The sequence below is a fragment of the Microchirus variegatus genome (genome assembly GCF_963457635.1).
Source record: "Microchirus variegatus genome assembly, chromosome: 20".
Classification (NCBI taxonomy): Eukaryota; Metazoa; Chordata; class Actinopteri; order Pleuronectiformes; family Soleidae; genus Microchirus; species Microchirus variegatus.
In genome coordinates this window covers 5,647,656-5,661,322 of record NC_139821.1, presented here as the reverse complement: position 1 = coordinate 5,661,322, position 13,667 = coordinate 5,647,656, and the positions used below count along the sequence as shown (strand labels likewise).

Genomic DNA, 13,667 nt, shown 5'->3' with positions numbered 1-13,667 from the left:
TGTGACAAAGGGCAAATTTCTGTGAATTTAGGTTAAGTTAATAAAAAAAAAAAACACATGTACACGCACATACACCACATTACAATGAGGTGTGTGTGGGGGGGGGGGGGGTACACTGGAGAGAAACCGGATACCTCTGGGTTGCCCGGCAACCAGAGAGAGCGGAGTGGAAGCTTGTAGTTGTAGCTGAGGGTGATGTATAAAAAATTACGGACCAATAGGACGATGATGTCACGCTGCCGAGAAGAGCGAGCGGGCCAATGAGAGCGGGCCGTTCATAAGCCATGGAGGCAGATGTATCTCCAATAATAGCGAGAGAAGCGTAACGATGACTGCCAGTGCTGTGTGTGTGTGTGTATGTGTGTGTGTGTGTGTGTGTGTAGCTCATGAATTGAATTTACCAATAAGATAAGAGAGGAAATGCTTTATGATGTTTTTTTCTGGATTATAAAATACTTCAAATCCTGGAGGATGGAAATAATCTTTACTCTGCAGAGCAGCACATCAGCTCTCCTCACGCTGTGTGTGTATATATATATATATATATATGTATGTATATATATATATGTATACTATCTGTGGATGAAGGAGGAGTTTTATACTGCATGAAACAGAAATAATACTACATCTAAAAGTGAAGCTGCATAAGAAATGAGATCTTAAAACAAGGTTGTGTGTATAGTTTGTGTGTGTGTGTGTGTGTGTGTGATGTGCGCAGTTTGTGCAATAACACAGGTTCAGGTTGACATACTGTAGGTACAGTACAACAGCTGCTCATCACGGCTGCTGAAGCGTGAACAAAAACGAGACTGGAGACAAGACTCGGCTAATAAAGAAGCTTGTATGGACCATATTATGTGCGTCTGTGGGACAACTTCACTGTGCTCTCCTCACGTCTCGAGTAAGAAGTTGAGATGCGGAATAACTCGCGTAGACAAAAAAGTGAAGAAACGACAGTCGTTTAAAACGTGTAGGTTTCATGTTTTTGATGTCAGGGTTGGCTAATGTTCAAGATACAGTATATTAATAAGATTTAAAACACAGCTGTTTGGACAAGTTTTAACAGAGATGTGTAAAACGTTGCTTTCTTTGACTTCAAGAGTGAGTCTTTGTTTAAAATTGTGTTTTCTCACCTACATTGGTCAAATATGTGTTAGCCTGTTCCATTAGCTAACTGTAGCCTCATTTGTGTTTATATATTGTGGTGAAAAAAACCAAAGAGGTTAGCAGCGTCGGTGTTGAAGATAAATCAACTTAGAAGCAAACAATAACACACCGCGTCCTTTCAAGGTTATCCAACATCACGTCACTCCTCTCCTACACAAACAACGTTTGTGTTATATTTCAGGACGCGGTCGCCTCGGTCTATTTATTCACCGCCGCCAACGACGACGAGGACAAATGTTTCAGAGCAGAAAAAGATCTGTCTGATTGACGGCCTGTAAAGGGAGACGGGGGCGTCTGCCAACACTTTTCTGTCACGCGTTCCACTGCCTTAGTAAAACAATATGTCAACGCATTGAAAATAAACTGTATGTCAATGACAGATCAGGTGTAAAGTATGTGTTAATCCCGGCAGAATTAAGTAAACAAAATTAAATTGAAAACCGTAGCCTCATGACGTCGGTTACCGTTCTGCGTTCTGACTAACGCCGGTCGCTAAAGAGTAAAAAATCTATGGCAATGACTCGCAGTTATGAGATGACTCCATGAACGGGAGGCTGTGCTGTGATTGATGGACAGGCGTGTTTCTGTTGCTCAACATATTTATGTCTCCTCAGTCCTGCTGGGACCTGTCTCATTCTGTCCCACCATTTATTTTTTTTTACCTCCTGCAAGGTTTTTTTTTCACAGTCTTACGCAATCACAGTCATCTTCTACCCCTTCATCATTTTCTTTAAACAAGTTTACACAGGCTGCTTGAATAGAAACTTTTCAGCGTCTTTTTGAAGCATGGACGACTGTGAGCCACTGAGATCAATCCAAGACGCCTTAAGTGTGACAATCACTGCGTTACATTACTTTTATAACCGTTTTAAAACCTTACCACACCGCTCTTCCTCGGCACTATCTTTATCTCTTGTCCCAGATTTCACCCCTCTTGCATCTACCCAGCATACGCTGCTGCATGCAAATGAGAATTTGACATAAATCAGGACAACGTTAGCTTGAAGATAAACCTGACTTTCTACAAAGTCCTGTTACAAGGCGCAAACACGAAAACTACAAGTGTGCACGCAAGTCGGCGTAACAGCTCAGCATCGCGGCCGCCTCTCCTATTATGCAACTCAGAAAAGTAACTTCATCATCAGCAAAGAGACAGAAAACAGAGGAGTTGTCTTTACCAAGTGGAAACAACAGACTTGCAGTAAAAACACACAAAATACGCTTCAGCTCATCCTCAACTCACTCCTACTCCTACACTAAATGTACCACAAAAAAAAACACCTTCATCTCGTAGCAGTGCTTATTTAAAACCACCTCAGCTTTGCAGAGAACGGGAGGAAGCTGCAGAAATAAAACACACAGCAGTGAAGTGAAGAACAAAAGGATCACGGCTCATCTCTCTCCGTCTCCATCCCGTCTCACCGTAGCCTTACCTCTGCAGCCGAGACGCCGCTTAATCCAAAAAGAAACACAGGGAAGTCGTCTTTCCTCTTCTGCAGTGTCTCTCTCTCTGTTCCGTCCAAAACAAGTCTTTATTTCTTTGGTCCCTTTGCGTTTATCGCTCCTCTCTTTCTCCGCGCTCTCGTCTCCTCCTCACCGACAGCTTTCGTCTTTCCTTTTCCTCTCACGCTCACTCTGTCTGCAGATATTTCCTCCGCTCACCAACTCCTCCTCTTTCTCTAGCTTGCAGCAGTCAGACTACATCTCCTACATGTCTCTGCTTGAGCGCTTGCCCTCTCCCTCTCTTTACCCAGTTTACATTTTCCCCTCCTCCTCTTCCTCCTCCTCCTCCTCTCCATCTCGTCACTATGGAGACACTGGGCTCGTACAGAGAGCAGCTCGTGCTGGTGCAAATGCGTGAGTTTAGACGAGTTCAACAAGCAGCACAAGCATCATCATCATCGCCGTGATGGGAATAATGTGCATATGTACAGTGTGTACTTATACACTTACACATGGAGCCTAATGTATGCTGGTGTGGTCTTTATGCTGCTGCTGCTGCTGCTGCTCCACACGCTTCAAGCTGATCGTTTGAAGCTTTTTTCATGATTAGAACTAGATTTTTGACTGTTTCAGCTTCTTAAATATAATATAATAGAATAAACATATATATAATATACTATTTCTTGGTTTCTCTGCCCCATAAAACAAAGAAATCATTAAAACTGAGTCATTTTGACATTTGAGAAAATCATCAGCAACATTTTTTGACATATTCTGATATTTTATCGCTCAAAAGATTCGACTCGATGATGAAAATAATCTCTAGTTGCGGCTCCAACTTAAATCTTCTTTATTCCTACAGCAGGTGGTCTTGATGATCGCGTCTACTCGGGCTGAACAATTCATGGAAATTTAATCAAAAAGCACAATATGGCCCCTACTGCAATGGAAACGCAATATTTCCTCAAGCCAAAATGCATAACAAATTTCCATTTTAGATTACCCTATACACATTATTTGCTACAGACTGAAGAAAACATCTTTTTTTAATTCAGAGTGCTGCAAAAATATCACCGTAATCATTTTAAATATGAGAATACATTTGTCGAAATGATAATTCCCCTCTCATATCTGATTAGATATACATAATAAAGGGGCTGTGGAGTGTACAGTATATACAGCAAATATAGTAAGTTTTGTTTTAAAGGATTCACACGAGAGTGAAAATGAGATGTTTGCATGACTGATCTGTTTCTAACGAAAGGATGAAGTTTAACACAAAGACTGAAATCTGTGGAGAAACAAGCCGTGTGGTTACCTGGTAACTTTAACTCTCAGTCAGCTCACATTATCTCAGGAGAAAACTACAGGCTTCACTTTAGAACTCTGTCATTTTAGTCTTCTTAAGTCCACATTTTCTTCTCGTCAGCTTCACACACAGACAAGTTCAGACATCTGGTGGAAAATGGCTCGCAGCAGAGAAATTCCCAATTATCTGATCACAGTGACTCTTTTGCAATGTTCCTTTACTTCAGAGCGACGTCATCACAGAGCGCAATATTGTTCATTTCAAAAGCGTGCAGAACATGTATCCAGTTAGAAATAAAACTTACTTTATGAAACGTTCTCGCGGCATAATCATGGAGGACGCCAACGCCAGAGATATGTGCGTGTGTGTGTGTGTGTGTGTGTGTGTGTGTGTGTGTGTGTGTGTGTGTGTGTGTGTGTGTGCGTGCATCTGTTTACGTATGAGAGTATACATTTACAGGCGTCAGATAAATGAAATCCAAACCCAAAAAGCTTGACGTCACGCCGGCTATTTCTGTCTTTATGAGGTCCTTGCTTATGTGAAGCAGCAGAGTCTGCTCTTATAGATAAATATAACATAGATTTAAACGGGTACATCGGTACTTTAAAAACTAAGGGAATGTGTCGGGGAGTCCAAGTGGAGTAGAAAATTCACACACGTGGAGTTGTGCTTCCAACACTCTTTAAATCCATACAAATCTGTATTTCTATTTAAGTTAACTTAATTTTCCTCTTTTAATGACATCATCTAGTATAGCCAGTGAGCGTCATCTTTTATATTTTTGCATTTATTTGTCACTCTGCCGTTAAAGATCTACCTGTAAAGACCAAAATGCACAGGATGCACAGGAGAACTAGACAAGACAACAATTCCTATGATGCTTCACTCTCTCCCGACTTCAGAAATGGCACAAATGACATACTGTGCATTTACTTGATGTGATTTTAAGGTTGGTTTAAAAAATAAATAAATAAATAACTGGCTTTTTAAACCCCCTTACACATAGGTATGAGTTAGATTGAAGGGTTAGGGTTGATTTTGTCATCATTTTGACATCAAATAAATCAAAATAAGTCTATTACTGATTTAACCATACCTTCTGTACGAGAGTGGAGTTAATTTAAAGAGGACAAAGAAAACTAAAACAATACTGAGACTATTTATAGCCTAATTAATGCTGTATATTTCAATGTACTATGACATATTCAGACATATGTGAGGAAATAGGTGCAGTACTCTGACTATGACTAACACATTATGACGTCAGCGGAGTAGATCGTACCTTCAGTGTGACTCACACATGACGCAATCATGTTAACGCTGCTTAAACAATGAGGCAACGACTCCACGTCTGGATGTCAGGGCAGGCTTAGGTCCACAGCACACTGCAACACCTCAGCAGGAGGAGGGTTTAATCCTTCTCTGCTCAGTTGCAATAATGAGCCACAGGTTCAAAGGGGGGCGGGGCCACACACATTCTATCCCGACACCTCCCACTCTTTATCTCTACAACCGGAAGTGCAGGCCGGCCAAATAAGGGGCTGCACATCGTCGGTGAGGGACGGTGAAGTACACTGCAGTCCTGAGGCGAATCCACCCACGCTAAAATTAACACCAGCTACTACTCACTTGATTTTTCTTTTTTTTTTTTATACCCACACACACACACACACACACAAACAGACGCTGTACGTGAATGTACATATATGACACAACGTCTTTTTGGTGTGAAAACTCATGAATATGTTAATTAATGTAAAGGCAAACTAATGAACCAACACTTTCAAAGTGTGGCTATTATTGTACGTATAGGATTTAGTCCTGCAGTTCCCACTGAAGGCAGCAACCATCTGGTGTCGGGATGTGGGACAATCTGTCCGTTTGGAGACGTGACAAAGAAGGTGATACCTACAGGAGCGTTGGACACACACACACACACACACGGACACACACACGCAGAATATTTGGAATAGTGTCAGGAAAAATGCAATCCAGTACACACACACACACACACATATCTCTTGTCTCTATGGTAACTACTAGCCGCCATGGCAACTGAGTCCACGCGGTAGAAGAAGAAAGACTGAACTCTCATGACTGTCCTCAATTTATTTTTGACTGTTACGCTCATGCACACACACACAGAGTTGGTCTTTTTGAGGTTTTCAGATTATTCCCAATACTATGTGTATGTGTGTGTGTGTGTGTGTGTGTGTCCTTGTATTTGTTACCTCTCTGGGATCTTTTCTGGCATAAATCCTGACCTTGTCGGGTCCAGTAGTCCTCATGGAGACCCAAACCAGAACCTAATTTCTGAGGAACTGGTTAAGTTTAGGTTCGAGTGTAAAAGTATTCGCTGGTTACTGTTAAGGTCATAAGAAGGATAGCTGCCTGTGTGTTGTGTGTGTGTGTGTGTGTGTGTGTGTGTGTGTTCTTTCTAAAATTACATGCAATCCAGGGACAAGTCAGGCCCTGCAGGTAAAACACACACACACACAGGTCTTCACATGAAAGCTTTCCTGACATCACACCTATAGGATATGACGACATACTGAGCCATAAAGCCCTGGATATTTAAACCTGAATTGAGTCAACAATTGCAAAACTCTTTTACACAACTGACTGTGCCTTTAATATCAGAAAACAAGATTGGATTGGTTTTTGTAGTCATCGAAGGAAAGGGTTGTGATTTAAAATTCTACTAAACTTGAAAAACTAAACTTACTCAAGCACCTCAAGACGGCCTTTATCTGTCAATTATGGGCACAAAAACAGTTAATTAAAGTAGCACAGGTGGAGAGAATAATGTATATGCAAGAGCAGATCCTCTGTCCTCTGACCTTCAATCAAACACTTTCTGCCTTTTCAGCACAATTCAGGCAACCAAGGACACACACACACACACACACACACACACACCTCCTCCTCACATATCAGCTTCCACTCATCTAGAACACATTAAGGCAAATGTTCCTTGAGGGCCAGAAACGATCTGCACTCCACTGTCGTGAACGTGACTTTTCAAAATAAAATCCATGTCTAATTGCTCCGCTCTGGCTTCTCTGAGGACTCACTCACTCCAACAGCAGATCAATTTGTCAGCCTTGATGCAGTTGGCTTTGTAACTTCTCTCTCTTTTTTCCCCTCCTCTCCCTCTCTCTCTCTCTCTCTCACCTCAAAGCGAGGTGGTGCAACTGAAGTTAGAGGCAACAGCACCACCATGTGGACGTTCACAGGACAGCACACTGCAGGAAAATCCAGGTTTGTGGTTTGCTTCTACAGTGAAGAAAACTACACTTTTAAAGGTTTTATACACAGGCTTCTTCTTTGTAGAATATATGTTGCTTTTCCTCTTCTCCATAACTGATTAATTTGACCATTAAATGGTACAAACGTCCCTAAATGTACTGTGTGGTCGCTGCGAGGGAAGATTATAAAATGTAAATTATTTGTGTGACAGACAGCTGATAGATGTTATCCGGGGGACCTGGGATATTAAAGTCTATTTCCATTATTATTACCTCCACAGTCATTTGACATAAGCCTCTGAATTAGTTTGGACCGGAGGGGGAAAATTAAAAGCCCAAAAGCAAAGCAGCTTAAACGCCGTCTCCCCAAAGACAAAGATGTTCAACAACTGCTGCTGCCGACGGTCCATTTGCAATCATCTGACGAGCTGGAATAAAAACATAATTATGGATGCTCTAGAACCAGCAAATGGGGATTTTTGCTTGAATAATTTGTGATCTTTGTGCTGTCAATCTAAAATAATCATCCTCGCACAGAACGTCAGATAAAATGAGAGACATAAAACAAAACGAGAGTCATTTTCATTTAATTTTAAGTACTGGTAATAACTTGAGGAAATGAAGGATAATTCTGTTTTATGCCAATTGAAGAAATTGCAAATCAAAGCGCAGCAAACTAAAGAAAAACGTGTTATTTTATTCAAACTCTGCAGCCCCAGACATCATTATTGTTTGAATATGGGTGGAATCAGAGTTTATAGTGAAATCCTAACAGTGTAAGAAAAAAATCCAATTATGCACTGTGTGCACAGTTGACCAGTTTTAATTATGGAATCCATTTAAATAAATTAATATTCGTTCAATAATTTAAAAACAAGCTCAATTAGATTTAATACGTTCAGGTCTTGAAGGCTTTAAATCCCTTCTTCACTGCACACACACAGAGTTTCTGAGGCGTCACAGCCAGTTAGTAATCAGCAGATTATTTCACCAATAATGTGATTTGTTCTTTGATTCTTAAATTCTGAACTGAATCTTTTCTTTGTCTCAAAACGCAAGAACAAATGAGTGAATCCTCCAGTTTATTATGTGTCCAAAATAATTGGTGTTACAGTCTTGAGCCAGACAAAGTGTCACTGATTTCACACAATCATTTCATCTTTATAAGCTCATTTAAAATCACACTTTTCTCTCTTTAAGTAAATACAAAGGAGCATTTTTTGTTGCTGTTACGCAACGCAAATATGTGCAGGGTGTTTTGATTAACACTTTAAATTATATTAAAGCATAAAAAGGGATAAAAAAATTCCTTTTTTCTGTGAATAATTTCAACCAAAACAATATGTTTTTCTGTGGATTAGGACAAGTATTTACCGTATTGTTGAGAATATTATTGACTGGTTTGAACGGACAGATTATTAGATTTTATCCACACCTACAAAAAATGATGACATCATTAAAAAGTCCCACATTAATAGAACTGAGTCATCCATTATTATAACAGTTAAATTGGGCAAAATGAGTCAAACTACAGTGATTACATAAAGTATTTCTCCCTGATTTGTGAATCTATCCTTTTAAGGACTATATCCTTAAGTGACTTCTACACATTAAGACACACTTATCCCTAACCCACATCAATCATTATCATCGATAACTAGTTAACGTCTAACCTTGATCTAACCACGACGTTGCATCTCTGTGACAGGAATCAGTCGATGGAACAAACCAAAGAATCCTTCCAATTTTCCACTTTGAAGTTTTGTAATGTTCTCGTTTGTCTGAACAACAGCAAAGTGAGTGGCTGTGTTGGACCAGGACTATTTCATTTACTCGCTTCATTTGGTGTACGTTGTTGTTATTCTGTTTTATATACTGCCGTAAATCGATTACTTGGGATAAAAGGGGTAAACGAGTAAATAAGATTATTCTTCTTTCTGCTCCTTTTCATTCAAGATATGGACAGTTTTTGAATGAAATTAAATACATAACCTAAAGAATAAAACTAAAACGATTAAAATCTGAGTGAGGTCATTTTTACAGAGTGAGGACATTTTGGCCGGTCCTCACTTTGTTTTCATTCAAATCACTTCCTTAGGTTGCTATAACATGTTATACTCAATTTGTCAAAAAAAATAAAAAAATTTGGACGACATGGTATAGTATGACGTTTTTGTCAAATTTTGGACCAATTTTTTTTTTGTCAAATTTTGGACCAAATTTTTTTTTTCAATTTTTTTTCAACTTTTGGATGACATAGTATAGTATGACGTTTTTGTCAAATTTTGGACGACTTTTTTTTCATATTTTTTCAAATTTTGGACCAAAAATTGGGGTCAAATTTTCATTCAAATTTTGGACGACATAGTATATTCTTTTCAAATTGTGGGCCAAATTTTGGACCAAAATGTTTCTGTCAAAGATTTTTTTCAAATTTTGGATGACAGTATAGTATGACATTTTTGTCAAAATTTGGACCAAAAAAAAAAAAAAAAATCAAATAAGTTTTCCAGCCCTTTTTGCTCTAGGGCTCCTCCTGCAGACATTGTATTGTACTGCAACCAGTAGTTCTTTGTAGATGTCATTCATGAAGTAGATATTTGTAATTGTGGTGATTTATAAAGTGGAAATGCTGGTCCTCAGTATGCAGCAAGTACAAGAATGTGTGTGTGTGTGTGTGTGTGTGTGTGTGTGAGTGATGAGTGAGGACAGCCAGGATTAAAAGGTGTTCTGTGGATGTTTCTCCCAAAGCAACAGAGCTGCACATATGTGCTCCATCAAACACACAGACACACACTTTTCTATTTTAAAGTACTCCAACAATGTCTGACACTCCCTCCCCTGTCACTGTAGACACCACAGCATCTGTTGCCCATAGCGATTATCTGGTCATTACTTGAAGGCAGTGAGTGGACCGAGCCTATTTTTACAACACATCCACCCCCCCCATCCCCATTTTCCCATCTTTTCTTCTATGATTCCATCCTCTCCACATCAGCTTTTTTTTTTAATATCTCACTCTGCCGTCTCTGGGGTGCAGCAGCGGTGACCTCTCCATGACCCCGAGAGACAACTTCAGCGACAGTGTTCTGCTGCAGAGTCCATGAGATCTGTTTCAAACATGGTTATTATTCTTGATCAATCATTTTTTTTCTTGGTCTCAAATACTTAGTTTTTTTCCACAAGCTAACGACAATGTCATGTTTTTATTAATTGATTCCCGTGGTGCACTCACGCTCAGGGTATGAATATGACTTCATTATCCTGGCAGGTTGCAGGATCCAGATCCCGTTTAGAGGCTATTATTATTCACATCATATCATTACCATTATTATTATTATGCTATAATTAAAGTTGATATCAGTATAATTTTGTATCAACAATCTCCGCTGCTGCTGCTTATATATACTGTAAATCACTGACTCAGAACTGTCCTGTATAAACATATAGCTTGATACAATTGTATATTATCGGTCTAAATACTGACAATACACATACAGTAGTTGGTGCTTGTGCAGCCTCTTGTGGCTTCAGTCTGCACTACATCCTCACACACTCATTTATAACCCAAAACTCTTATGGGCGGTGTATTATGTATATTTGACGATACAGACTTCGGAAGCAGACGATTAATAGCTCCATGTGCAATTTAACAAGATTTTTTTAAGCACGCACGTAAACACAGGCACACGTATTCACACTCTCTCCATCGCACATATGCATCCAGAAATACACACACACACACACACACACACAAGCACAGCATGTGGGTGGTTTCCCCAGCACACACTGAAACATCTTGCATCCCACATGCTTATATAACTCCCTCTCCGCCTCCTCCTCCAGCTGATCACTCATCAATTCATCACTCTTTTTTGCTCCATTTCCATCTCTCACACACACATGCACACACACTCATACACAGTGAAATGTGTATGTCGGGTTCCCTCTACGTTTCCAGCGTGATTTATACTCTCGGCATCAAAAGCGACAGCGTCGCTGTGATGAGATCAGGCTGCGGTTGAAAGCCAGAGTGGAAGATTTTGTGAAGTTCTGCATTACTCATGACAACACGGCAGCTCAAATGTCAAACCGTGTTATCCAGACAGAACTGATATTAACAGACGGAGGGGGTGGGGGGGGGGTGGGGGGGGAGAGAAAACAGCTGTTATGAGGCAAACACGTGTAAGACGAGAGGAAAAATCAAGAAAAGTGAAGATAGTATGTGTTATAAAACCAAACATGCACCTCATCCCTGTTTGTTTACTCAGCACAGTAATGAGAGCGAGGGCCTCATGGGTATTTGAGCACAGCGCATCCTCAGCTCTCGACCCACAGAGGGAAACTTTCACATCGACTTCAGCCTGGTGCTTTGGATAAAATCCAGAGGGCAAAGCTTGTGTGTGTGTGTGTGTGTGTGTGTTTCGCTCCACACTGATGTATGGTGCAATATCTACCAGCGCGTAGTAGTAGCACACACAAATTCTGTGTCACGGGGGTGAACGATGAGGACGAGCGGCACAAAAGCCCCAGCTGTGACTCCACTGTCCTTTATCACAAAACAGCGCTGGGCTTTATCACCATTTATATTCCCCTCTCACTGGAGAATCACTGCATCCTAATAATAATAATAATAATGTGGAATATGTGAAGTCTGCAAATATGAGTTGTTCTCACAGTTTGATTCAATTCACCCAGTCATTACAAGTAGTCGTGAATACTAGTTTTAACTGTCAAGCACTTTAGTTAGGTTAGTTTGTCCTGCGTGACTTAGCATTTGTGCTAATTCTGGCATATTTACATTGGTGCTTTCTCATTCTATACGGCTAAAATTGATTACATTGTGCTTTGGCAGTATTTATTTACTGTAATGCATGTTAAAAAATTATTATTAATTATAAACTGTCAAGTAATTAAGTTAGGTGGGTTATTTGTCCTGCGTGACTTAGCATTTGTGCTAATTACGGCGTATATCCGTTGGTGTTTTCTAATTCTACATGGCTACATAGCGATTATATTGTGCTTTGACTGCATTATTTACTGTAAAGGATCTTTAAAATTCTGATTTTCAACACCTGAACACTAAATAACAGCTATTTTATCAGCACTTTGTTGAAAATGTGAACACATTTCGGCATAAACTGGTAACAGTTCCCTCCGTTTTGAGTGTACTGTATATAGTTACTGCGGGGAGGACAGATCTAGGAAAAAAGCACTTCTTGGACATTTTTCTATGTTTCATCTTTTCTATGTCGCCTCTTGTTGGAACTATCAGAATCTATTTTCTGTTTGCTGAAGAAGAAAACAGCAAATGGTGACAAAACCAGGTCACAACTCATCAGTTTCACTGTGAGTGTAGCACTGTGGCTTTTTTTTTTTTGTTAGAAAAATGTTACTGCAGTGAATGTAGAGCATTTGTCGCAGACTATTTTCAGCCACGGATTAATACACGTTGTGTTCTGTAAGCATTTCTGGCAATGGTGCAGTGTACGTGGGATCACTTCAAGAAAAGAAACTACAGTAGTGATGATCACTGTGACGGAGGGACATGTCGGGCTCAGACTCTGACTTAGCACAAGTAAAGTATGTATAAAATGTATTATAATATGATAATTATTAACACTTCAAGTGTGTGGAACAAATCCAGTTTACGGTACGGATCAGGTAGGAACAGCTCCTCGCGCTTCACTGGGCGGGAGTGTAAAAAAAGAAAGAAAGAAAGAGACTCACATTGATGAGCTCGATCTCCCAGATCTTCTTGACCAGCTCCATTGAGGTGTAGCCGTTGATGAGGAAAGACTTGGTGTAGTCACCGAGCTCCAGCGACTCCAGCCACTCTGCCACAGACGTGGGGTTGTTGCCGTCGTAGCCGATGGGCCGAACCTTTGGTACGAGGAGAGAGACGATGAGAGAGATGATGAGTGGTCATTCGTGATTGTTTATTCTTCATTTCGTGGTGTCATCATGAGTGATTCTGAACACTGGGTGTGATGTGATGCAGTATTAGTTACATAACCCTGCAGCTACCTAAAGATACTGTACTGTACGCACAGTTATCTAACACAGCAGCTGTTTGAATTCCACTCATGTTATACTTCATCGCGTCTTCCTTTCTTAGATCTACTGCAGTGGCCTCTTTTACACATTAAGGATTCAGTGCAGTGTCCACAGAGTACAAGAGGAATGAGTCGACAACAGGAACTTGATAGCAACAATCTAAGTGAGCATCTCCACAGAGCAAACATCAGCCTGACATCTGGAGGAGAAAGGAAAAAGGAGGATAAGGAGATTGAGATGCAAACAACACGCTTCAAAGACATCTCCACTATTTCTCGCTTCATGTCGGGTGTGTTTGGCTTCAAATGTGAGGCCAGAGTCAAATGTTTGTTTCTTTTTCTTCACAGTGTTTCAAAATAAAAGTTTTAGCAGGGCTGAGAAGAGGAGGAAGGAAGGAAGGAAGGAAGGTGTGTGGAGTGGAGATCCTTTATTCTGTTCTTACT

The 13,667-nt window shown here is 40.2% G+C and overlaps 1 protein-coding gene across 3 annotated transcripts in view; it reads right to left on the bottom strand.

The window, feature by feature from the left end:
* The window catches only part of anks1b (ankyrin repeat and sterile alpha motif domain containing 1B), a 180,917-nt gene that overhangs the window by 26,358 nt on the left and 140,892 nt on the right, over window positions 1–13,667 (bottom strand). For all 3 annotated transcript variants that reach the window (XM_083906997.1, XM_083906998.1, XM_083906999.1), the window contains exon 19: window positions 12,898–13,050. In XM_083906997.1, coding sequence (XP_083763123.1) covers window positions 12,898–13,050 — 153 coding nt within the window. The remainder of the gene's footprint in view (window positions 1–12,897; window positions 13,051–13,667) is intronic.